Genomic DNA, 27,348 nt, shown 5'->3' with positions numbered 1-27,348 from the left:
CAGAGCTCCGGGGAAGGGTCCGGGGCCCAGGCCTCCCCGTGGGCACGGCGGAGCCGGAGCAGGCCGTCTGCGCACGAACAGCTCCGGGAAGCTCTCCGTAGGCGTTGGACAACTTCCTGCAGCCGTGAGAGCTCCGGGGCTGGAGGCATCCCTGTTTATTTCTAGCTGAGCTCCTTTTCGCGGAGGATTCGGACTAAAGCAGGCTCGCAGAGCCCCTGGGGTTAAGCATGGAGGACTAACAGCCTCTTGTCGATTATGCTGAGTGGGTCTCCTCTGGTAAAACCCTTCCAGAAAGTCCCTTGGCTAATGTTATTTTCCGAGTATTTGCTTTCTGGTGAGCGGTGACGAGAGGATGCCGTTTGCTGTGCCCTGTGAATACCGTGAGAACTCCCGTTTTGTTCCAATGATCTCAAATTTGGTGCCTCAAGGCAGATTTCTGTTTGATGTCCAGTGCACCTTTCACATCTTGTAACAAAAAGATACGTGGTGGGTTTTGGATTGTTAGAACTGTTCTTCCTTCCTCCGGTTGCTGTTGTACAGCATGTGCATTCGGTTCCTCATGCCTAGTTGCCAAGGTGGCAGACACAAAAACAAATCAGATGAGCCTTGGAGAAGGGTTTAGGGATCCTTCAGAACAAGAAGTCCTCCAGCAGCACATAGTTTTCCCTGGGAACATAATTGATAGCAATGTGAGGGTTGGGGTGTAGCGTTTTGGTGTTGGCTGGTGTTTTTAATAAAAAAACACTACTTTCTGCAATTTTAGAGGAGCTTGTGATGTTGTAAACATGTTGAACAGTGTGACAGTCTTCCTGTCAAATGAAGTTTTATTTATTAACTCATTTTTTGGCCTCTTCTAGTAAAAGGGCACTAACCCGTAGTGATAAATGTGTGACATTCGAGTTGTCTGAGCCCTGGTCCCAAGTCATAATTGAGCCTTTTGGAGTCTTCTTGCCTGGGGAACGTGGAAGACAGTTTGACTCTATTTCTTTTGGATGTAGTAAATATATTTATATTCATTATTCATATTGTGAACTTAAGAGCATTCTGGTATTACCACAATATAAATTTTGATGTTTAAGAAGAAAATTAAAGCAGAATTACACAAGGTTGTCCTAAATATCAGCCTCTGAACCAAATGTCTCTTATTTAGCTTTTTGACGTGACTTTTTTCATGTTTACTGTTTTCTCTATAAGAGTGTCTTGTCTCTGTTTAGTCAGCTACCATTTTTTGGATGTAAAATATTTGACAGTACATCTGAGGGGAGAAAAGTATGCAGTGGTGCTAGTTCTTAGCATGGCAAGTTCCGAGACTGGCTGATTTCTCAGGAGCAATGGTCAACACTCCCAATGATCCAACAGCTGTAAGTGTTTTTTATGAAAATCCTCTAAATGTGGTTTCTCCTGAGTCTGCTTCTTCACTTGACAATTCCGTTCATGTAATTCACCCTTCCTCTGGCTTCACAGGAAAATCTTGTCATAGGATGGAGTTAGAGCACCTGAAGAGGTTGCGTCAGGCCAACCAAGACCTTCTGCAAAGGCTGAGAGTGAAGCAGGAGGAGATCAGAGAAAGAATTCCCAGCAAGCCCCTCTTTCCAGCATCTCTTCATAACAGAACAGCTACTGAAAGATCTGCCCCCTTGCCCAAGAGAGGGGTATGTGTTGTGTCTGTGCTAGACATGCAGCAGCTGGCAGAAAGTGGAATATGGAGCCTGTTTAGAAAACTAGCTAGACTTGTGTTTATTGTTTGTTCTGTGGTCTCAAATGTGTTCACCTTGCGAAGGGTTCGGACGTCAGTTTCTGCCTAAAGAATGCAGGTTTCATAATCTAAGATAAGAATGAACATTGTGGAACATAATGCTTTTATTTCTTCTGAGCACAAAGGCTGACAGTTTAGCAGGTCCTCAAATTGGGAAAAGCAGCATTTCGCTGGAAACAGACCCCTTGCTTATCATCTCCTCCAAACACTTCATAATGTCTCATCGATAACCCCAGGTTTTGCTTTTTTCCCTACGGGAACTTAAAGGGATGAGCAGACTAGAATGAGGGGTTGATTTTTCTCTTGCTGAGTGAAATGTCCTAATGAAAGGTATTTGTAATCTGAATGGGAGTAGCATGAGAGTCTCTGTCCTTACAGAAGGAAAATCAGGTGGATGCTGTGAAGTCTGCAGCTGACCCTGCAACGTCGGTGTCTGTGGAATCTGGAGCTTATGCAGCCAGAGCAGCCCTCTGTTCGTATCTTAAACACAGCGGCAGTGACAGGGTGGTACAGCAACAAGTGAAGAAGCAGGAAGCAGTAGGCTTGGATTCCAGCTTTCCTGGGAAAGAGAAGAATGTTATGCCAGTGACTGCAGTCATTACGTGTGGCAGGGAAACCTCTGGAGTGGATAGGGATGGCCATGTTCAAGGAAGTCCAGAGAAAGAATCCTCCCTTCTGGGCCATGGAGAGAACAGAAACCAGTCTGCTCTGCTACGCGGTTTCCATGAGAAAAAACAGCTTAAGGGTCATTTGGACCCATCACTGAGCGGAACACAAAGCAAAGAGAGCAGCAAGCAGCATGTGGTCGTTAGAGAGCCCGTAGTCCGTAAATCAATCTTGCTGACATCTCAGTCCAAGGTAAATGGTGAAACCAATGCTTTGCTTATGTGTCTAAGTCAATAGAAGGGCGGGGTGAAAGAGCCAGGGGAACATCACTTACCTTCTTCCTACTGTGTAAATTGGAAGTTGGGGTCAGACCTGTTTCCAGACTTAGCAGGCAGAAGCTGTTGGCAGTTTGTTCTGCCCCTGTTTTCCTTAGCCCTTGAACCAAAGACTGGAAAACTGTAGCGTTTCGCTGTAAGACTCCTCATTTGCCCGTATGATCCATATGCTCGGGGAGAGCAGCCTGGTGCAGCGCAGCTGCTACGTAGCTTGTTTCCTGAAGTGTGAAGGGCAGGCTGTTGCCATGCTCACCCTCCAAGGCATTGCAGGTGGCGTGATCCCTGGGGACGTGGGATGCAGGGAAATTAGCATTTTGTTTAAAGCCGTGAAAAATACTGCCTGAGCCTGGGCAAGTCCCCTGCCTCTTTCTGTTTGAATTGAGAAGACAAGGGGCTGATGAGCAAGTTACTGGTAGAGGCATAGGTAGAATCTAGCCTCACACTAAGCCACACCTATCCCATTTGAAGAGCTGCCAGTTATCTCCTAAGTTGTACCTTTGAATGTCCTACTAGATGTAAAGGAAGTCTTTATGAATTGTTTTCTTTCCAGAAGAAAGCTGGTCATGTGACTTTTCAGTCTGACCCTGAAGAATATACCGTACCTGCGAGCAGTTGGTCCGTGCGTCCTTTCCTGGGCTATGACTGGATTGCAGGTGAATCCTAAACCTGAAGCAAACCTCTCAACATCATGTGGCAATAGGAAGAGTTAAAACAGCGTTTACGACCCCTTTAAGTTGAGGTGTGACTGAACTGCAGACCTAGAGCCCGCGTAGCAGGTCTCAGCAGAGGAGCTGCAGTTTTGTCAGAAGCCATTCCAGAGGTGATGTTTGCTTCCCTGGAATGGTGAAGTGGCAGTGCTATGGGAATGCTGCAGTTTTGTCAGAAGCCATTCCAGAGGTGATGTTTGCTTCCCTGGAATGGTGAACCTGGTATGGGAATCCAGGCAGCAAATGGTAAAGCTGAGTGGGGTCAGAGGGGATACCAAGTAACCAAAATGAATGAATGCAGTAAGGGAGCCAATCACACAGTCAGTCTGTGGCTTGGCGTGATGGCATGCTCTTCTCATTATCTGTTTGGTGCTTCAGACCTTTGGTGGTTTTGACTGTTTTGCATGAGGCTTGCTTTGGTGCTTTCCCAAATTTGGTAAACCCCTGACTTTCCTCTTTCCTTGGTGTTTCAGGGCTTCTAGACACAAGCCCTTCGGTAGCAGAAAAATCTGATCGATACTTTGCTGAGCTGCAGGAGTTCCGACAGGCCAACAAAGAAGCGTGTGTTCATGAGCAGCACTTGGAGTAAGTGGGTAGGGGGGAAGGGCTGAAGCAGCAGTATATCCCGGTATCCCGTCAGAGAAATGAGAGGGGATTGATTGGCAGATTGGATTCCATGACTGGAGTAGGAAATTTTAAGGATGGCTTTGTAGGCTTTCACCTTCCTATGCTTGGAAAAGGTGGGGCTGTTCAGAGGGCCTGCCCCCCGTCACTAACTGATTTGTTTGTGTGTTTCCCTAGGCCCAAGGCTCTGGATTACGTAATTCCTGAACAAGAACCAGATTTGATAGCCAGTTCCCATAAGTGTAAGATCAAATTTCTTCCTAATCCAATTTCTGTGAACAAATAGCTGAGGAGTCTTTGCCTGTCATTCTGAGAGGCCCAAATTATGCAAGACATGGAGATTGTGTTATTTTTAGCTGCAGCCTCTAAACCAGATTCAACTTCTACTCCAAAGAGACTTGAGTCTTCCAGGGATCCTCACTCCTTCAGCGTCATCTTGTTTTGTCAGGGTTTCTTGTAATTGGCTAATGTTCTCTTTTTAAGTTGAGGAGGTTGAAGTTTTGGTTTTGCTTTTTAGGAACTTATTTGGGGACAGGAAATGTAAAAGATATTTTAGGAAAAGCAGCTCTTTCTATAGAATGCATGTGTGGCACTGGGGTAGAACACAGCTTTGTTGACTGGGTTGAGGAACCTTCTGACAAACTAGAAATACCATGTTTCGTTACTCTGTGGCAGGTGTTTACTGTTACCGATTAAACCAGCGCCTCTTCACTGTCCCCGTGGATGCAGAATCTGCCTGCACCATCTGTAAGGTCCCACGTGCTCACCGGCCCCCAAAGGTACCGGAAGAGCCAGCCTGTGTCAGGTAGATAAGAATCATTGCTTTGTAATATGCAGAACTCAAGGAAACAGCAAGGAAGAAAAAGCTGATCATGTGGGGGAGGAAACAGCATCATATTGCTGTTCTCAAGGCAGAGATATCTCTTGCTTAAAAACTCCCTACTGATCTTTTCCATGAGCAGAAACAGCTTTGAAGTCAGTGAGAAATGATGTTTTATCTGAATTTGGTCCGGAATCTGAATGTTAAGTGTCCAATGCCCTAATTCAAACTGTTTCGTTGGGTTCAGTTTGGGATTAGACCCGTGGATTCTGAGTGGAGAAGACATGCAAATTCCCTCTGCCTTGTCGAGGGTGTAGGCATTAACTTCCCTTGTGTGGTTGCAGGGTCAGCATTCCCAGATCTACCCTTATGCCTGCCTACAAATACAAAGCCCATCGCAGGAAGAGCTTTGAACCAGCAGACAGTCTGGCATTGCCCTCGGTAAGTTGCTGTCTTCTTGCTGATACTGATGGCAGAGCCCGGACTGGGCATTGTTTTACAGCGCAAGAAGGAAAAAGAATCTGGGACTCATCCCCCAGGCAGGGTTTCCTCTAAAATTCCTGATCTGTATCACTGAGATAGCAGGAAAAGACCTTGGGGTGTGCTCCTGAGTTCATACTTTGTGTCACTGGCATATTACATATCTCCACATGCTTTACACTGAGAAAAACAAAGTGCCATATGGAGCTGTATACTTGCAGGGCACGATTCACCAGACTCATTCCAGGCACTGACCTTTCAACGTGGTGAATCATACCTAAGAGTGCCTGTGTTTCTTTCCACAGAGTTAGGGAGTCTAAAAAAACAAGCTTCTGTGAAGTATTCACAGTGTATAGGGGCCAGGCAAAACCAGTAGCGGCAACAGTGGATGTAAAACTGATTTTGTAGAGTTGGTCACGTATTCTAGCCACTACGCAGCGTTGCAGGCAGTATTATTAATCAGACCTAGTCCTGGTCTAGAGATTTCCAGGGAAGAGGTGGAAAGAAGCCTGGTTTTGAGGTTTAGGGAACTGGATGAGTCAGTTGAGACAGGTTCAGAGAGGTTGGGTGCCTGAGTTCTCTTGTGGTTTAACCACAGCCAGCAATGAAGCACCACACAGCTGCTTGCTCAGTCCCTCCGCCCTGGGATGGGAAAGAGAATCGGAAGGGTAAAAGTGAGAAAATTCATGGGTTGTGATAGAGACAGTTTAATAGGGAAAGCTAAACAAGGCATTCGTTCACCACTTCCCATCAGCAGGTTGGTGTTCAGCCATCGCCAGGAAGGCAGGGCTCCATCACACAGAACAGTCACTTGGGAAGACAGATGCCATAACTCCAAACATCCCCCCCTCCTTCCCCCAGCTTTACATGCTGAGCATGACACCATATGGTCTGGAATATCCCTGAGGTCAGCTGGAGTCAGCTGTCTCAGCTGTGTCCGCTCCCAACTTCTTGTGCACCCCAAGCCTCCTCGCTGATGGGCTTGGGTGGGAGACAGAAGAGGCCTTGACCTATGTGAGCACTGCTCAGCAGTAATGAGAACATCCCTGTGTTATCAACACTGTGTCCAGCACAAATCCAAAACATAACCCCATAGTAGCTGCTGTGAAGAAAATTAACTTTATCCCAGCCAAAACCAGCACAAGTTCATAAAGCAGGAGATCATTTTAGAAATAATTTAGTCAGCGAAGGGTGGAAGAGGGGACAGTTATGCAGTTTTGCTTCATTAGAGATTTCTTCCCTTTCCTGTTAGTCATATAAGACTCCTGAAAAATTAATTAATTACCTGCTAGAAGTTTTCTGTGCAGAAGTTACTATTTATAATAACAGGCAGCAATAGTTCAATTTAGCATCCCCATCTCTTTTCACAGCATTGCCTGGCTGGCTTGAAAAATATCATCCCTTCCGGTGACCCCACTCTCAGCAGTTTGGGTCTGCGAGCTTCACTGGAAGAAAAGTGAGCCTTCTCCCCATCCTCACCTGGTAAGAATAACCTGTTAAGAGTCCCCGGAGATGCTGTGAACTGCACAGATGACAATTGCAATCCTGTCCCTCTAAAGGGTATGATAATCACTGATGGCTGAGCAAACAGAAATCATAGAATCACAGAATGGTTTGGGTTGGGAGGGACCTTAAAGCCCATCCAGTCCCACTCCCTGCCATGGTCAGGGACACCTTCCACTAGACCAGCTTGCTCCAAGCCTCATCCAGCCTGGCCTTGGACACTTCCAGGGATGGGGCATCCCCAGCTTCTCTGGGCGACCTGTCCCAGTGCCTCACCACCCACTCCAGGAAGAATTTCTTCCTTAAGTCTCTTCTAAATCTCCCTGCTTTCAGTTTAAAGCCATTACACCTTGTTCTATCCCTACAGACCCTTGTAAAAAGTCCCCTCCAGCTTCCTTGTAGCCCCTTCAGGTACTGGAAGGCTGCAATAAGGTCTCCCTGGAGCCTTCTCTTCTCCAGGCTGAACACCCCCAACTCTCCAGCCTGTCCCCATAGCAGAGGGGCTCCAGCCCTCGGAGCATCTCTGTGGCCTTCTCTGGACTAACTGCAACTAGTCTATATCCTTCTGCTGTTGGGGGCCCCAGAGCTGGGTGCAGAACTGCAGGTGAGGTCTCATCAGAGTGGAGCAGAGGGGGAGAATCACCTCCCTCAACCTGCTGGTCATGCTAGAAGGTGTGGAAGATCCTTATCTATGCTCTACAGGGAAATATTTTCCTTCTGCTGCTGTGTAAACTAGGGTGTGCAGATGCAAAAAAGCCTGTTCAGGTCACCGATCTTCATCAAAATAGGAAAAGTCACTTTGGCATACTTTGATTAATATCCTCTTCATTTGGATTCCAGAACCTGGTATTCAGAGTGTCAGGAGGAACCAGAACTGACCAACTTCTGAACCTGACCCACTTGACACACTTCAGATTCCGCAGCGCTTCCCCACAGAGGGAGCAGAACAAACCTGGATGCTACAGCACAGCTCCAGACTTCAGTACGACTGCCTCAACTCTGTGAACCCCCAAGTCGATTGCCCCGGGGAAGGAATTGGGGCAGGGTGTGGAAACGACTCTATTTGGATAAAAATAAATCTTTGTACTATGTAGTTTTCATAGTCATGCGCATACATGAGCGACCAGTACAAATACCTGAATGTACAAACTCTCACATTTGTTTTTTCACTTTTTGTCTTTTGCCTTTTGCAGCTACTTCTAAGCAGATGCATGAGCTTTCCCACCTAGGGCTGGATAAATTGATGTGCTCGGGATGACTAACTAGTACTGTTACCACTAGGACAGCTGTAGCAACAGAGTTCATCTGCCACCTCAACTGAGTAAACCAGAAGTGTAATGCCAGGGTGAGGAGCTGGCCTGTGAATGGCCTGGTTCAGTGGAATGCATACAAATACATTCATTTCCAAATCCTTGAAACATGACACATAATTTGTTAGTGCCTTAAATATGAGTTACTCAATAGTTCAAAAAAATCCCGTTTATTCTCCGTGCAATGTCTGTAGCTAGAGGCTGCATTATGTCAGGGTAATGACGAATGTGAAAAAGCATGTTAAATGAGATTTTATTCATCAGAAAGCTAGATAATGCCTTAAAATGTTTGCAAATCATGCTTGCCTCTGCTTTTCCCAGATTTTTGGAGATAAAAAGCATTTTGGAGTTTTTAAGTTGTACCAAACCAAAATACATTACATAGTATTTATTTGCACTTTATAGACTGTGCTTACTTTCCTTGTCTAAAACCAATCAAACTGATGCTTTATTTTGCCTTGAATAAGACTGAAACAGAAATTCCTGCCTCAAGAATTCTGTAAGTTATTATGTGATCTGTACTAGAAATTGCATTCAGAAACCTGGGATCAAGTTTATTTCTGGGAGACAGAAGGAATTGGGTTTACACCAATGATATTTTCAGCCTCTTGGCATTCGCTGTTATTATCAAATACGTTGTTTATAAGTCAAATGTATGAATAGACTTTTTTAAGCAAGGAAAGGAAGATTGCAAGTTTATGCAATGTTAATGTGAGACTTAGAGTGGAAAACGAGGAGCATGATGGATCAGTTTAGCTTTGGGTTGTGCATATGTGGGGTAAAGTGAATGGCATTGGTCATATTATTTCCGTTATTGAAAATAGTAATTTTAAAAGAAATTAATCTAGCGAATAGAAAACACTAGCTGCCAAATGTTATACTAAATAGGGCAAATTCAAGATTTTTACTCCCTTGCATTCAAAGGCAAAACATAAACCTCCTCTTAATCTATCCTGGAATAAATTACATCAAGCCTGCTCCGCTTCAGAAATTGAGAATGAGGCACTGCAAGATTAAGTAATTTACATGAGATCTATCTGGTGAGTGCAGGATGGAAGCAATATTGAACTCAAACTGCCTCCTCACAGCCAGGGGGATACATTCAGTCTTTTACACTTGTGAAAGTATTGAATGTATGGTTATGACTCTCCTCCTCCACCAGAAACAGGCGAAAGAGGTCAGTGACACTGCACCTGATTACCACACTTAACCTCAGCTTGTCTCTTTATATGTTGGTTCTGGCTTGTTTGATCCTGCCCTCGTTTGCAAGCTGGAACACATGGAAAATGCTACCTGTTATGGAACCTCTTTTTTCTTGTCTTTCTTTAAATTTCCCTTCATCTCCCTCCATCTCTCTCCATTGCAAGGCCAAGCCTTACAGTGCCAGATCTGTTCTCCAGAGTAGCACATCTTCAGGAAAGGTTCTTTCCCCGTGTGCACACTTCAGTCCAGCTTTGTACCCTTCCTCTTGTGTTCTCACACCCCCTCTCAGGCAGAGCTGCTCACAAATGCTCAAAATCTTCTTTTTTTTTTAAATTATCTGAGCCATCCCAAGTGCCCTTTTTGCTAATAAAAAAATCACTTTCACATTGGGAGGACCAATTTCGATTTCCATGTTAAAATATTGGCATTTTAGTTTACTTTCTTGTCTGAACTGGTACAGGGAATTGTTTCCTTTGCTTTTTGTTTATTACTCTTTCAGAGCAGAAAATCTGATTTGCCTGTTAGCTTAGAGAATGACCTGACGGTTCCACGTTGGTTTTATAGTTATGTCTCCGTATCAGTGCAGAATAAGCTTATACCATGATCCTTTTGTAGGGAATCTACCCCGTGTACTGAGGTTTCCCAGCAGAGCTTGAGCAGACTGTATCTTTTGAAATTTCCCCCCTAAGTAGGGCCCACGTCAGCCTGTAGTTGGTAATATACAGAAACAGATTTTTCAGCTGGCTGGCTTGGTCCTCTTTTTCCATTCGTAATGGCAGTTACCACAGATTTTGCAATTGGAGCTTGGTTAACATTGTTGATACATGATCCAGGATTTGAACCTCTTGTTTCTAGTTGCACTCTTTCTCTGGAAGAGAGACAGGAGGTCTGAAGATGAGTAAACCCATATATTTTAAATCAGAACACCCAGCCATGGACGTGCATGAAGGCCCCATCTTCTAGTAAGAAGGTGATTCATGGATGGCCAAGCTCCTGATCATAATCTCACTTTGAGTTAGTCACCACAGAGATGCTTGCTGTGATCTCTGCAGCTGAGGTAAATGTGTGTGCCCCTTTCCTCTGATCTCTCACAATCACTCTGCTGGAGTCTGTAAGGCTACGTGCCAGGTAGTGTGGCTGCTGATTGTGTTCAAGATGTCAAAGTTACAAATCCTAGTTGGTTTCATTGGAACAGCAGTGATGCAAGGAATAACAGCAGAAAAGTAATTTCTAGACAGTGAGGTCATGCTTTATGAGAACCAGATTTTTTCTTTTTGGTACAAGGTCTCAATCCAAAAGATGGGCAAAAGAAGTTTTGTCCAGCCTAGAGTGATGCTAAGTAACAGGCCTGTACGAGGTGCCTTTGAACCATGTGCTGTGAGTAGTTTGGGTGTGGATACATTGATGAGTTGTAGTGTAATAATGAGGTTTTACATGCTGGCTTTGTCCTGCAGCGAGTGTTGCTCAGTCCAAGATAATACACCCTTTCCTGAAGGGGGGTGTCTGAGGTGTCACCTGGGGGTACGTTGTAGAGGAATACATCTGTTTACTGGCTGAAAAATTGTGTTTCATCCAGTGTTAAAGCTGCTTCTGCACTTGGACTGTGAACGCTGCAGCAACCTGGGCTGTGCTGGAGCCAGTGCTGGGATCTGCACTTCCAGGGGAGAACAGGGTGGGGTAGTGGACGTGGGATGTCCGGATTGTGGGTTAGGAAACCGGGAACGTTTTGAGGCTGGGGCTTTCTGGAGAGAAGGCTAAACAGAGGTGAGACTGGGAATGTAAGTAGGAAGCCAGAGTGGTTAGAAGTGTGTTGGGGGGGAGGCAGAGGGCATGGAATACTGGGACTGTAGAGAGGATTGGGAAAGTAGGAATATGAGATGTGGGGTGGCACAAGCCTGATGCTGATCGGGGGTTCAACATGGTGTGGTAAGGAACAGTTCCCAGAAGCGTACCAGTATCTCCAGGGCCCCAACATAATACAAATACGGGACTTTGGTGGGCAGGCACAGGGCTCGTGCTTTATCTCTCTTTTGGCATGAGTGATGACTGCCTGATGCTTTGATGGTAAAGCTGGTGGTTTAGTTCCCCTTTCTGACTATTGCATGTATATAACGCTGATTCATAAACTGGGAAATCCAGATTTGCCTGGTTAAACAAATTAGACACAGTAAATAATGCATTTGTGATTGGTTTTGATGGGGAAGTGTAGTTCAGCCTTTAAAACGTAGCTCCCTCTGCTCAGTAACAGCGTTAGACTGCCATCAGTGTTTTGCCTGCTTCTGCTAGCATTAGTTTTGGTGATGTCTCAGGATCAGGTGTTTCTTGCTGCTAGTAAATTGTAGGAATTAATATCAAGAGTCTTGACGGAATGTAGCGCTGATTTATTCATTCTGTTTAGTTATCAATGTGTCAAGGAATAACTGTCTCCAGAACCCTCAGGTGAAACATCTGCATGTGGCATGAGCTTGATTTTTTGAATGATTTGCCAACTTTGATTTTTGGGGCTTTCATCTCTTTGGAACTTGCGTTTTCAGAGCCCAGAAAATTTTGTTTCCAGAGTGTGTCCAGTCTGAAAACACAAGAAATTCTGCCTCAATTTTACCAGTTTCCTGGGTAATGGCAGACCAAACGTGAGGATTTGGTTTACTGCTTCAGTTGGTGTATTCGATTGGTTTCTACAGAGGAAAAATCTGCTGGTAGAAAGAGGAAAAGAAGACCTAAATTGTCAGAGTTGAGAGGCTCAGCTATAGTCATAGAAAAAAGTTTTGCACTCTTTGTTTGGAAAATTTTCCCATTTGATTCGCTCACAAAAAATATTTAATCTTTCCCAACTTTCTTTTGTTTGTGTCAGCAAAGGAATACTCATCTTGCTTCTGTTAGTAGATAAGCTTGATAACTCTCAGCTTTTAGAGGAGAACCAGAGTACCAAGAAAGGATATGATTTACCCGAGAAGTCAGTAACAGTACTGGGAACTAATGACTCCCACTCCTGTGTTTTAACCACAAGGCCAGTCTTCAGTAAACATTTTTTTATTTTCCATTTTGGATTAAAGTATATAGGATTGGAACTCTTGTTGCTTTTTCAATTTCCTTGTTTTGCTTCCCAGGTGTATACATAGAGCACATTTCAGTTGCAGCCATCGCGCTGACAATTGCGTGTCAGTGGACAAAGGTAAAATATTTGCACAAAGGGTAGTTAACAAGGAAACCTCAGGCATACCTCCTTATTATTTTGATCTTAGTATGAGTCTTCGCCTTTCCAGTAATAGACATCCAGAGTCAGTCTGTTGAATTCCCTAGAGTTTTGATTTATATTTGTGTAAATGTGAGCCGAATTTCTTGTTATTAGAAGGAAGTGAAACGCTCATAATTCCAGTAATCTTTTAAAAGCGTGTATTTATTCCCAAAGTAAAAAATAAAATAATAAGGAGTGCAGCACGACCGCAAGTCATTTCCAGTAAGTGAGAGAGTAGTGTTCATCCTGAAACAGCTGGTTTATTTGGGAACAGTTTATGGACTTACAGCTGAATTTCATGAGTTAAATGCTTTGCTGAAGTAACTGAACTGGCCTACAGAAGACTTGTCTGTCAGTTCACACATACAAGATATCTGAAAGTAGTTCTTTGTGAAATGACAAGGCTCTGCAAAAGCTTCTGTTACCTCTCACTTTGGTTCTGTCCTGTGCTTGAGTCTCACACTTCATATGGAGTTTTCTTTACCATCTTCTGCCAAGAGACTGGAATTCTTGAGTGCACGAGTATCTTCCTGGTGTGATTCTGTTCACAGTTGAGTAGCATCTTCCAGAAACCGTAGGTGAAGACTGGATCTGAAGGGTTAGATTTTAGTATTAATGAATCTCAAAAAATTAACACCTAGACTGGAGAAGAACCCCACCATTAAAAACACCAGGTCTGATACTCAGAATTTAAGAAATGCTAGCATTAAAATTTCTTTGCACGTGCCCACTCCCTCTAACACAGTTTTTATTTACTGTATCCAGTCAGTCCAAGCTTCCCTCACCAGTTGTCTTCCTCCCTAGTAGGCTTGTTTCCCTCCTCTCCAGTCCTACCCATGATTTTCTTCTAGTCTAAGCTTTTTCATCCTTTGAGTTGATTCTGCCTTTTTCCACTTTATTTCCAAACCTTCACTTTGAAGGGCTCCTTGAAAGCAAAGGAGATAGTCATCTTCTCCATTCCAGTTCCTGGTTATATGCTGATGAGGAGAAATTGCTATAGAGAAAGTCTGGTTTTGCTTCTGAAACTCCACGTGGGAATTCAATGCTATGAAGATACTGCACGACAGGCAACTTTGGGAGCTGGGAGTAGCTTGAGAATGCTTAGAGAGAACAGGTTCATTACAGATCTCACTACTGAAAATCAAATGCATTTGCCATCGAGTTGGTGCAGGGTTTGGGTTTCTACAAGGTTTTAAGTTGGCCAGTTTTTGGCACACTTTCATGGCTTCTTAAAAGGTACGTTCCTGATACAAGGGTTACCTTGTAGTAGGGGAATTGAAGAATTCAGACTGAGGCAAATGTCTGCCTTGACAATGGTCTGCTCTGACGCTTCAGAATTTGCATGTAAGTAGCCGAAAACCAAGACATTTTAAGTGCCAGGTAGAGCTGAACACCAGACTTGTGAAGAGTAACTGTGCAGTCAAAATCAAATAATGGAAGCCTGGAGCATGCTTCTTTGACTATAACAACTATTTCAAGTAGACTTTCTACATGGAGAGGATGATTATGAAATGAAAGGAGTGTGATTTTACAGTAAAGTGTCTGCTGCTTATTAGATCTCTGGGAGTATGTACTGGACATTTAGAAACTTGCTAGCTAAAGGCAAGTGTGTACTTCGTTTCTTGCCTTTTACCAGTGCTTTCATGTAGCTGATGGCTTTATAGAAGCCTTCCTGCACTTTCTGGTTAGGCGGGGAAGCCATGAGCTTTACAGAACTCCAGACAAGGACTCTGACAAGAGGTAAGACCGAGCTAAAGTCAAAGCTGATGTTAATGGATTGATGTGGATCAGTGCAAAGGCTGGGGTTGGGGAGAGAGGCCCAAAACAAGCTGTTGTGGGTCCTTTAGGTTTACGGTATGATTGCTCTAGCAAATGAGCAGCAGAGAAGACTTTAAATTAAACCAGTGCTAGGGAGGTGTGAAGAAAGGGCATGAAGGATCTTCAAAATGCCTCAGCCTTCCTGTGATATAACCCGTCCAACCTTTATTACCCACCACTTGCTTTACAGCTGTAATGCTCAAGTGGCTGTCCTCTCTGGCTCGTGGAAGATTCACCCTTGAGCCTCTCCACTTCTAGCCAGGCATGGGAGGAAGGGCACAATGCAAATGACATTCAAATTGTAACATCTTCGCCAAGCGCTTTCTCTATGGAGAATGATGTGTAAATCTACCGCTCTTCCAGAAGCTGTGCTCAGAATTACTGAAAGTACAGCATGATGTGATCTTTCTTCTAAGGTCGTCTCTTCTCTCAGCCAGCCTGTGGGCATAGTAATTCTGTGATATGGTTTTGGTTTCTTTCATGGAAGCCAAGTCTTTCCTGAGATCACTGAGTTCTCTGTCAGCTCTTCTCATTTTTCAGTCTGACTCAAAATGTACTTTAGTTTTGAAGCTACTATGCACCAGAAAAAGACATTTTATACAGAATCTTTCTTTTTTTTTGTTACATTGGTTGTTTTATCACTGTGTATAAGGTCGTAGTACTAATTGAGATAACAAAACCAGAGCTCTAAGATATTCTTATCCACATCAATTTTATATAAATGACATCTGTAAAAGAAATCTAATTGAGAATTAACTTATCGTTATTAACATGATCAGTCTGACACATTTTTAGCTCCTTAAATTTTTGTTTCAATCAAAGTTCTGAATGACTTAACCCAATCAAAAAGTGAATAAAATGACAGGCCTACAATCATATCTTGTTTCGTATATAAACGTTGAATCCAAACCTCTGGCAGCAGAAATGCACAGTTACTCTTCCAGAAAATGTGACGTGTTTTAAACACAACAGTACTTTGACTTTTGCAGTGACTTTGCTGCTGCTGGCAGGCCAGAGTGAGGCACTGCCATATATTGCACTATTGAAACTGGGGATATGTTTGCACGGAAGTAATTGGAACGAAAACCAGGAACATAAATGGAGTCAATGGGCTTTGTGTGTTGGATTTTTAGATCTCAGCTGAAGCAAGAGACTTGCAGTAAGACTAGTATCAGCTGAGAAGTTTCTTTTTTCCCAGTACCTCTAGGTTCTTTGCTGTCTGGAGAACCCTTCCAACAGCGATATTGTGGCTCAGCAAAATGATTACTGTTGACAGCATTCCTGAGCTTTCCACAGTCAGGAATTGGCTGTTTCACATAAGTACGTTTTGATGTTATATTCTGTAATTAAAAAAAAAAGGAAAATTAACCTGATTGTTGCTTGGGAACAGATCAGGATGTGCCTCCTTCCTTTGGTTGCACATTAATTGCCAAGAAATTTTCTCTGCTCGGCAAGAGCGCAGCTGATTGAGACAAAAGTCCTGACTTTCAAACCAACAAGAACTAGTCAGTTCTTTTATTTTAGATTTCTGGTTTGTGTATGTATGAAACTTTATATAAAGCAAGGAAGCTGATTTCTTTTTCTATTATTTTTACTAGAGAACAGAAACACCCTGTGAGAATGTCCACCTACTGAAACTGCAGTTACTGAAATGACTTGGGATTTCCCCTACTGGGAACTCTTGTTTTAAGCCATTGCTACATTTCAGCAAGTATGCAACAAGAGCTTCCTACCACCATTCTTGTTGATCACAGTGGACAAATACACCAAGGTAAATTGCTAAATCGATATAGCTCCACAGATCGTGTTATTGAGAGCGACGTATGTAACATATTGCAGGGTGGTTTGATTGATGGGACACAATTAAATGGGTTGACAGACTTTTAATGCTAAGAATAAGAGAAGTGTATGTGCCAGAAAATAAGTATCAGTACCAGAGTGGCATAGAGGGACAGAATTAATGCTAAGAGAAGGGTATGTGCCAGAAAATAAGTATCAGTACCAGAGTGGCATAGAGGGACAGAATTCTGCCAATCTGTGGTATACCTGGCATAAATACTTGGGGGAGTAGTTGCACTCAAAGAGTTGCGGTCAATGGCTCTATGGCCAAGTGGAGACCGTGATGGGCGGTGTTCCTCAGGCACTGGCATTGCGACTGGTGCCAGCGACATGGATGGTGCGATCGAGTGCACCCTCAGCAAGTTTGCCGATGACACCAAGCTGTGGGACACAGTTGCCATGCTGGAGGGAAGGGATATCATCCAGGGGGACCTGGACAGCCTGGAGAGGTGGGACCGTGCCAACATCATGGAGTTCGGCAAAGCCAAGTGCAAAGTCCTGCACCTGGGTCAGGGGAATGCCAAGCACAAGTACAGGCTTTAAATTGAAAGTGGGGAGATTTAGATGAGATATCAAGAAGAAGTTCTTCCTGGAGAGGGTGGTGAGGCACTGGGACAGGTTGCCCAGAGAAGCTGTGGATGCCCCATCCCTGGAAGTGTCCAAGGCCAGGCTGGATGAGGCTTGGAGCAAGCTGGTCTAGTGGAAGGTGTCCCTGCCCATGGCAGTGGGTTGGAACTGGATGGTTTTTAAGGTCTCTTCCAACCTAAACCATTCCATGATTCTGTGATAAATGAGATTGTTTTCCTTTTTGTATGTTCAGACTAGTTCAGACACTTCATAGCTACAGATAGTTTACTCGCTGTGATATTTCTCAATGAGATCACATTGCACCAGTGTTGCCAGCCCTCACGTCTGTCCTCTTTGGGCTACTGAAAGATTTCCAGAGGAGTTCTGTGTATGGGCTTCATTTCCAATGCCTAAAATAACTGGGAACCTGAATGGTCTCCCTGAGTGTTGTTACCACAGTGTCACTTTCCAAGATCCCCAGGTACAGAGCTCTCCAATGGCTAAAACACATAAAGAGAGCAAGAGAGGTGCCAAGAAAGTAATTCTTGGCTTTTATTACAGTAAATAACCTAATTTTTATTTTATTTTATTAATTTGTTAAGGTTTCTGCCTTTTATTTGTACCTCCTATAGTATGTAGCATGTATCCCAAGGAGCACTGCCTTTGGTACAGCTAATGAAGTTCTAGGGTCTGGTGTTGTTTCAACTAGCTAATTAGAAGAGTTTAGTGATTTTTCATCAGCATACTGCACTGCTTTAAATAGCAACACTGACAGACAGTGAAATACAGATTTTAGACAAGGTTATTTTAATCTGTATCTTTTTAAATTTCATGGTCTCCTCTATCTGTTGACAGATGTTTAGAGATGACATTTCTCTCTGGGTTTTGGTTTTTTTTCACCAATACATCAAGATATACATTAACTGAAGATACATTTAAAAACACAATGAACCATGCTAAAAGTACAATATGAGACTAAAATCAGCCACTTCATAATTAGAAAATGTCAGGAGTACATTTGCTTGAGTGTGTGCGTAATAATGCTACTTCTACTGTGTTCTATTACTCCTTTCTTTACTAAGCCGTCGGTGTGAGCAGCACAGTGAATAGACAATGCTGAAGTAATGTCTTGGGCATGTGTTAAAGAGACTTTTCCTCATGGTTTAGCTGAGTCTCTACATTCTCTTGCTCCAGGTATCAAGCGACATTTGAATAAGTGTTGACGTACAGGACCTTCTCTGATCCCCTCCACCTCGACTCCACACAACACACACAGATGATCAGCAGAGATCGGATAGCTGGTGTAGAAACTACCTAAGCATTAGCTAAGCTTGGCTTTAATGGAATTAGTTAAAATAAAAAATGCCAAGCCTTGTCTTTGGGCATTGCTACTTTTAACACCTAAACCAAATGGACATTCAGATGTCAGAGGCAGATGCTTGTCATCAGATCAGCCTTATAAATAATAGCATGCTCATAGGGGCTTTCCTCTTTCTTTCTGATAGACTTTGTCCTCTGATGGAAGAACAAAGAAATAGGGGTTGTTTGTTTGCTTCTATTTGTTCTGCTTTTTTTTTTCCTTCATATCAACATAGAGGATTTTTTTCTAGGAAATCTAGGCAACATTTAGAGAACAGGAGCGTGGGTTTGGTATAAAACGGAGGTGCTCCTTCCAGTTACTGACAGGGCTTCTTTCGGAAAGCCCCTTTCATTGTATTTGAAATCAAAACACACAAAGTCTGAAATTAATGCATTCAGTTAAAAATGCATGCAGGTTGGAACTTTCCTATTAAACACAGCCTCTTTACCCTTTTCATTGCTGTTGCTTTTATGACAGACTTGTAATAGCATTGTGTGATGTAACAGCCTTTCCAAAAAGCCAGCAGCAACAATAAGCACCTTCCACTTTCCATCCTTTTAAATATCTAGTTCAGTCAAGAATGAATTTAAAAGTAAGTTCTAAGGAGGATGGCAGCTGGGAAGCCTGGTTTCACTTTGGATGTGTGAGATTCTTCTGAGGAATGCTGATCTCCCACCACAGCCTTTCCCTTGGTGAGGGTGTTACTGGAATCTTTCCTCTTTATCCAACTCATCTCCTTCCATGAAACTTTGTCAAAGTTAATGGCATTGCACCCTCATAAAAATTTGATTGAAGTTATCCAGTGGGTTAAAAAATCATTGACACGACTGGTTAAAAAGGATCTGACATATATATCCACAAAATGCTCAGTATGCTTATTTCAGTCTTATTTTTTTCTGGAAAACAGGCCAGAAAACCCTCCCTGTGGCCAGCCCTAGGAAAGTCTGTGACACACGATTTTTTTGTATCAGATATGTTGACCTCAGTAGTAGAACTTATATAGGTTAAAAATTTCCAGGCTGTGTCTTATTTGGTTCCTGTCCTTTTGATAGAAATGCTGAGACAGGAGCTGTTCAGAAATGAAAAGGCAAAAAAGAGAGGAAAAACAAAAAGAGAAGAGACAGGCAGAGCTCACCAACTGCCCTGACTACTGTGTCGTTTGAAACAGCACTCAATTGGGAAAATTGCCTAATGGAAAATTATTGCACAAGATGAAGATATTTTCTAGCCCTTTATTTAATTAAGAAAACAAAGACTTTAACATTGGGGCATTCAAACAGCCTCTGGACCTTAAAGGTATACCTACCACAACCAGCTTCTAGAGCTAAGAGAGCTTAGAGGCTGAGAAGTAGCCTGACAGGGTGAAGAACGGAGGTTAGATTTGTGTGTCAGATACGCAGTATGCAGCGCTCTGAAAATGCCTGGGTTTATAGCAGGGTGTTCTGGAGAAAGAAATAGAGGCAGTTAGTTGAGAAGAGTCATAGCTGTGAGTTAATATCTTTATGTTATCCCAGGGTCCCTGTGGAATGCTCTCGTCTTTGGTATTCGGTTGTCCTGGCAGTAAGGTAGCTGTGGGTCTGTAATAAAATCAATTATCCTGACTTGCAATCTTTTCTCATTTCTTCTGGTTTTCTTTTTCTTTCTGCTGATAAGGGTGAGAAGCACAAAACCATGGGTGTGAGAATTCAAATTCTCGTTATTGTCCTGAGCACCTCAGAGAGATTTTCAAGGCAGTCTGCCCTTTTTTTGAAGTGGCTAACTTTTACTTTTGACACAACTTCTAGGGCAGATAAGAAAACTTCACGACACCTTAAACCAACTGAAATCTCTCCGGGCACCAGCGCCAAAAAACATTATTCAGAGTATCAACTGAAAGTGAGCAGCATGACAAGTAGCAGTCCAAGGGATGACTGTCAGCAACAAGAAGTAATTTCAAGTGGAATTGGAGGAAAGAGAAGGAATCTCAAGAGGATGCTCTGTGGTATGTTGGTGTTTAAATGGTAATGTGTAAAGCTTAAGCCTTCACAGAGTCACCCTGGTTGGTTGTGAGTTTTCACACACTCATTCAAACAGGACTAAAATGACTGTACTGAAAAAAAATGAGTGCTTCTTACTGGGAAACTCACTTGAGACTTGGTTGCAGCTCTTGAGAGTGTGGTGGATGGACAGGGCAGGGCTGGCCGAGACTTTGGGGTGGTGAAGTGCTCTCTGTGGGCAGCCTAGATGACTCAGGACCCTGCGTTTCTGCACAGCCAGGCGTGTACCTCAGGTGACAACCTTGATGCATGCAACTGACTCACAGAAACCCAACAGCTCCGGGACGAGTAATTGCCGTGGTTTTGTTTTGTTCTTTTTTTACTTTTCTTTTTTGGGCAACCCCCCCCTCCCCTCCCCCTTCCTTCTAAATTGTTTTCTCAGCTTGCTTGGGTCTCAAAGACTGTCTTCTGCTTGTCTTGAACAGCTGGAATGGCTCTACCCTGAATGAACAGGCACAGAGCAGTACTCAGATCGACTGTGGGAGGATCACAACCTTCAGGAGGAGCAACCTGGCTGTGTAACCTGCGATGCTGGGAGCTAAGGAGATTTAACACCACTACAGATGGCTGCCTGCAGCCTGGCACTAGGACTGTGGCTCCTGCTGCTTCTCCAGGATATCCAGACAGCCCCACAGGTAAGGCAGGGTGGCGCCAGGATCCTGCAGCCCCTCAGGATGCAGGAGCCTAGAAGGGTCTGAGGGGACCATGGGCCTCAGGGCTATCCTGCCCATAGGTTGGGTGCTGGGTAGTGGGCGTCCACAGAAACAGGCTTTGTGCAGTACAGGTGGTAAAGGTAGAAAGCAGACCTGTCAGGAGATAAAGGTAGAAAGCAGAGCAGCCAGGAGAGTTTGCCCTCAATGGGAACTTCGCAGGCAGGAGCAGGGGATGTGAGCTATGATCAGTATTTTTGTTGACATTGCTAGTGTTACTGCGCCTCCAGGCACATCACAGCTAGGGAATGAGGAAAGATTTGATAGGGGTGGGGGACTGGTCTTGTTTGTTTGGGTGAGTGGCTTTTATTTTTGGCTGGATGGCCAGGTGCTGTGGGACAGGCACATTTCTGGCAGAACTTGGTTTGGAGGGCTTCTGCTCATTCTGCTGATGTGTGTCAGGGTTGGCAAATTGAAGGTGTAAAGGCAAACAGAACAAAAAAATACCTCCCTCTTTACAACCACCTACTCTTCTGACAATGACTTCCTCATGAATGGGCTATTATTTCTGCATCAAATTGACTAAAATAGACGGAGCCCACTAGTCACCCTCAGCTGATGCTGTAGATGCAAGCCAGCTGCCTGATTAGATCTTACAGTCTCCTGTGGGTTTGCTTCCCTCCCTCACCGCTACTTACCCCCTCCTCCCTAGCGGAACACGTGGCAGCGAGCCCTCAGCACTTGGCATAAATCCAGGTAATTTCCCTGGCTGACACTTTACGCATGCACGCAAAAAAAGTCAGTTGTAGAGGCTCTTTACACAGGTAAAGTCAAGCAGGTGAGTAACTGCACACTGTGTTGGATCCTGAAATTGGCTGGTTTCCCTTGCAGTGGAAATAGGAGCATACACTAGCCTAAGACACCTGTCTGTATGTTGTAAATGAACGATAGAGCACATCACTTGGGCTGTCACGAAATTTTTTACAAGGAACTGACTCTGATTAGATCTTTGAAAGTAACCAAGGCCTGTATCCTCTTCGTAGACGTTTGAAAAAGATCCCCCTGGCTCTTTTGGTAAGAGTAGGAGTTTGCCCTTGTGTCTTTAATTGTAAATTCCCCTCCCACATTGCAAGTTAGCTCTGTTTTGCCCTGGTTAACGGTTCTGCTACTGTCTCCTTCCTGAAGTGTAGAAGGATGACTGTTCTTCTATAGGATTGGTGTCTGTAGTCCTTACCCACATGAGGAATACTTTGGAGGGCATTCAGATAAGCTTGCCTGGTCTGCTGAATGCCAACCGTTTTAGGAGAAAAACAATAGAAAGAAGATGGCATTTTTGCTATTTGACATAACTTTTGGTGTTTTGTTCACAAAATGAAAGGGGTTGAGAGAAAATCTGGTTCTCTGATACTTATTGTCAACACTCAGACTCACTGCGAAGTCATCAGTTACCTGGAGTAGGTATGTTGATCTTGCTGGGACAAGCAGCTGGCTTTTCACTGCCTTTCTGTATTGCCCCTGTCAGAACAACCTTTGCTTCTGCTGCGGCAGGGGTACAGCGATACTGTGTAAAGTGAGCAAGTCACAGGTTATCGCTCATATTTTAAACCCTGTTCCATCTCACTTGAGTCCACAGTTTGGTTTTTGCTTGTTCTAAAATTCAGTTAACTATCACTTGTCCATAATGTATTTACCTTCAAGAAGATGAAGCTTGATTCCGTGAAATCTTAGATTATCAGCTTCTTTTGCGCTGACAGAATTTGGACAGAAGCTTGGAAGGGAGTCAACTGTTTTGCTACAGTATTAGTCAGTTCTAGAATAGCCAATGCGGGTAGAAGGTATTTTTTTTTACCGTAATATGCTTTCTTCTTGACTTACAGCTCATTTATAGCAAGCTGATTTCTTACTCTGCCTCACCATCACTTTTTCTCTATGAGCTCAAAAGACCATAAATAAATGAGTCAAACCTTGTCCTGACTGAATTGCAGAGTAGCCCACTGAATTCAGCACCACCTTTACAATTGCCATTATTTAAACTGGAATAGCAGACATGTTTCTAGATACAAGGAAAGTGAGAAGAGCTACAAAAAGCCTATTTTGTAAAACAAATTCTCAAAAGCAAGCACTGAAAACCCCACATGCTTTGTATAAAATACATTTCCCTTATTTAGTTGGGCCTTGATCTGCAGTACTTTAAAAACGGAAAAAATGGTTGGCCTGGTTAGGCCAATGAAAGTACTAAACCAAGGGCGCCCTGGCCATCCTGTTGCAGCTCAAACAGGATATGAATCGTGGTCTTTTCTTTCACAAGATCTATTCTAGCTCCTGCTAAATCAAAAACCTTTATTTAAAGAGCATGCGGGAAAAGATTAGTGAACTTCCATCTCTGCCTCCTTCCAGGTGAACAGTACACTGAATCCGACTTAAGAACTCCTTATATTAGAGCAAACCAGATGCAGATTACTAGTCTGATGCAGACTCACGGCTTCTTCAATTCTGTTAAAAAAACGTGGACAGATTATCTTTGTAGCGCTGCACTGGCGGCCATTTCCGTTACCTTCCTGTTAGTTTAAATATCCATCTGTTCCTCTACGGCCGGCATAAAGCAGCATTAACTCTGCATGGTGTCCTCATGTCCAACCCAGATCAGCTCAGTTCTGGTATAGCATACGGAGGCAGAAATGATGTCTGTGAGGTTTTCCGTTACGGCCGTGCCTGACAGCAAGGACCTGTCACACAAAGGGGAGACCTTGCTCCTGGCTACACGGTGCCACCAGCGTTCTTGCACTGACTTTAGGGCAACTGCAGCCACAGGGCGAGTTGTTTCAGTGCAGTAAACCCCTGAAAAACCACTTCACAAATTCAGAAAGCAGAGTTTTCAGTCAAATGAACTCCCAGAACTGATTTCTCCTCTGGAAATGCAATTGCTCTGTCTTAAACATTCAAGGATTTAGAGGGGAAGGAAGATGTGGGCACAGGTGGGAGAGAGGAAGTGGGATTGCACCCTTGGATGGCAAAGAGCCACAGGATTAGCGTAGCTGTAATAGGCACATACTCCCACTTTGCTGATCCATTCTCAGTGCAGACCCATCCAGTCAGAGTTTCCTCAGAACCAGAGGGAAGGACAAAGACCTACTGTCTACCACGGCTGGATTCCTCTCCCCCACCGCTAACACTGCTGTGATCTTCCTTGAATTTTAAAGGATTTTTTAATAATATATATTAATGTACAGAACTGTAAGTACTAATGGACAGTACTACATGTCATTGGGATAAAATTGGTATTTCTTTATTGAGGCTGGATTATCTTTTGGGAGAGGACAGGGAAATGTACAATGTCTCCTCTTTTCTTCAGGCAACACTAGGAAATGATGCCTTAAAAAGTGTAATTGTGCTAGAATTTCGAATTTCCCTGGTAGAACCTGAGTTCTGCTTCTGTCTCAAGATTCAGACGAGTGGATAAGGAGGAGGGACAGTCAGAAGATGAAAGAGAAAAATATTTTGAATGTTAATTAAACAGGATTTTGGGGTTATTGCATTTCATTCTGTTCCTTGCAGAGATGAGGAGAGTTTGTTCTGTAAAACCTATTGGATATTTCCTTGATTAAGCAAAACCACATGCGAGCTGCTGCTGAGTAGGGTTTGTACCACACTCTTCAGTGTTTCTAGGCATTCCAGGAAGAAGAGGAAGGAATGGGGCAGAAGTGAAAGTTCTTATACACAAATCCTTCCCTACAAAATAAGTAGTAAGGGGCAAAAATGCTGAAGCGAATCTTCTCTCACTGGCTAATTGACAATTTCTGAAAGCACACTGGAGCCAGGAGAAACGGCCAGCACTGTAAAATGGAGAACTTCTTAGCACTTTCTTTTTTGTGGGCCTCTACACACAGGCACCATGGAATCAAGGTGAACCACCCCACCCCAACACTCACAGCTGATGGGTTTTTGTAAGAAGGTGATAGTGCTGAGGTTTTGTAATGGGAGGCTGAAACTTTTTTTCTGTCTCCTTTCCTTCCTTTCATTTCAAGAGCTATTTATGAGCAACTAGGACCTGCTAAGTCAAACCTTAACCCTCAGCTTCTGCCTAACAAAGACTCTTAATTTAAATGAACTGTGTTTTCCTGGAAAAATGAGTTTTATTAGTATTATTCACACAAACCTGAGACAAAGTAATTCAGTTCATCTTTTTTTCTGAGACAGGGTTAAATTTCCACTGTCATCCGAGAACATAAAAGAAAAGGACTCCTTGACTTAAGTTCATACTAACAATAATGGTCCAAGGCAGATGACTTTCACTGCTTTGTAGTTAAACCTTATGTGTATTATTCAACATTTTATAATGCTTGGTTTTGTCCAAGCACTCACAACCAAAAATGTATTAGAAAGTCTTAATGCTGAGATTTTTGTTGGCAATGTGAGCAGTAAGAGCACATACGCTTTTCCTTCCTGCTGTGTTCTTCTTGAGCCCTCATATGATAAAGTACCACTCTTTACATGATCTTTTTTCTCCTCACTGCCCTCCCTCCCATCTTTTAGGTGGTCCTTATTCTGATTAAGACTTGACAAGAGGCACGTTTTCTTTAAAAGCTCCTACTGTTGGCTGCCATCGTCTCAGTCACAATACTGGAAACCCAGTAGCTAGCAGGCTCTCACAGTTGCAGCCCTTGGTACTGCAACTCAGAGCAGGTCTGTGCAGCTCAAAGCAGTATGTATCTGTGCTGGGGAGATGAATGCTGCTACTCATGGTGGGAATTTTCCTCAAAATTTCCCTCATCTAAACAGGAACATTCTGTGCTGTCACCAGATTCCTTTGCAGCCATGGTGTTAGAAGACAACTTGCCTTTCTCCTGCCTGTTTTGATTACAAACAGCATGTGATGTCCTCCTGAGCAAACTGCTTACCCAAGGTTTAGAATGAAAAGATGGTTTTATGTTTCACTGGAAAAGCTAGAGAGAATGTAAACTGTAAGTTCTGCTGTAGCAGACCGACCTACCCTGATAGTGGTTTTCCTCCCCTTAGCAATTGAACTGCGAGTGTTGGCAGGATAAGAAGTGTTTACAGCACCGTTGGTGGCTGTTTGGACAAGATTTGGTAAAAGCAAGCAGTTGAGGACCCAGTGGGACTGGAGGGACGGTATGTCCTTTATGCCCTGCAGAGTCTGTCTGGGCTTCCCTGGTGCTGCCACCACAAAAATACTCATCCTTGTAGGCGGGCATTGGAGCTCGTACAGAAAGGACATTAACACGTCTAGGGCTGAGCAATGATGGTCCCAGGAACGGAACCACCAACCATGAACATGACGCTACAGGGCCTTTTCCTGCCCCCAGCCTTGTGGTGGCCTCACTGTCACGTTGCTGTGGGTTTATGCAGGGTTGAGCCTGGAGGTCCCAGCTCAGTATTGCACTACTCAGACACCAGTTCACCCAAGTCATTTTGATATTTGCCAGGTGAGGATTAGAAATCCAGTTTGAGTTCCAGCTGCAGTTTGTGGTAGGATACCACTACATAAAAATGATAAGTTGCCATTGCAAACAGACGTATCATTTCAACAACCTTAATTTCTGAGAAGTTATGCACATATGTTGTGCATAACTAATTCCTAATTCTGTGGAAATCTAATGCTTTTTTTGGCCAAGCCACTAAAATATTTTTTCTTTTTTAACAGTACTGGTTAATCAGCATTTAAATATTTCGTAACTCCTGCACTCATTTGTCATTCTGTCCAGGAAGAGCAAGACAAACATGCATTAAGTGTTTTGCAGTCCCTCCACATTTAGATGGATTTATCACAGAAACATAGAACCACAGACTGGTTTGGGTTGGAAGGGACCTTAAAGACTGTCCAGTTCCAACCCCCCTGCCATGGGCAGGGACACCTTCCACTAGACCAGGTTGCTCCAAGCCTCATCCAGCCTGGCCTTGAACACTTCCAGGGATGGGGCATCCACAGCTTCTCTGGGCAACCTGTCCCAGTGCCTCCCCACCCTCTCCGGGAAGAACTTCTTCCTGATATCCAATCTAAACCTCCCCACTTTCAATTTAACCCCATTCCCCCTTGTCCTGTCACTACAGGCCCTTGTAAAAAGTCCCCCCCAGCTTCCTTGTAGCCCCTTCAGGCACGGGAAGGTGCAGTAAGGTCTCCCAGGAGCCTTCCCTTCTCCAGGCTGAACACCCCAACTCTCCCAGCCTGTCCCCATAGCAGAGGGGCTCCAGCCACTTGATGGTTGATGTCTAGATTTCTGCCATTAAAAAGGAGTATCCAACATCTGAGGACAAAAAACCCCAAGCACTTCAGTCCTGTCACTTGGACTCTTCTTGAAGACTGAGACCTAAGATGATGGTCAAATCCATAAAATGTGTAAGGTGTCTTTCCAGAAGCACTGAATCTTAAAAGGAGTGGGACTGGAAAATTTTTATTCTAGAATTCCCTGTGTTTCTTGGTGAATTTCTTCCAGCAATCTCTTCCTAATTAGAAATACTGAGCTCATCAAAATAAAAGGTC

At 43.7% G+C, this 27,348-nt stretch overlaps 1 protein-coding gene across 1 annotated transcript; it reads left to right on the top strand.

Annotated features, from left to right (window-relative positions):
- Positions 1–1,481: 1,481 nt before the first annotated feature.
- MIIP (migration and invasion inhibitory protein) lies at positions 1,482–7,836 on the top strand. The gene is given in 9 exon segments (XM_010146808.1): positions 1,482–1,652; positions 2,135–2,614; positions 3,248–3,350; positions 3,878–3,989; positions 4,206–4,270; positions 4,704–4,833; positions 5,193–5,289; positions 6,699–6,784; positions 7,620–7,836. Coding segments are annotated over 9 exon segments (1,461 nt in total).
- The last annotated feature ends 19,512 nt before the right edge of the window (positions 7,837–27,348 follow it).

This window comes from Eurypyga helias, unplaced genomic scaffold (genome assembly GCF_000690775.1).
Source record: "Eurypyga helias isolate BGI_N326 unplaced genomic scaffold, ASM69077v1 scaffold19692, whole genome shotgun sequence".
Taxonomy (NCBI): domain Eukaryota; kingdom Metazoa; phylum Chordata; class Aves; order Eurypygiformes; family Eurypygidae; genus Eurypyga; species Eurypyga helias.
Note: the sequence above shows the minus strand (reverse complement) of the source record. Positions and strands in the feature narration are given on the sequence as shown.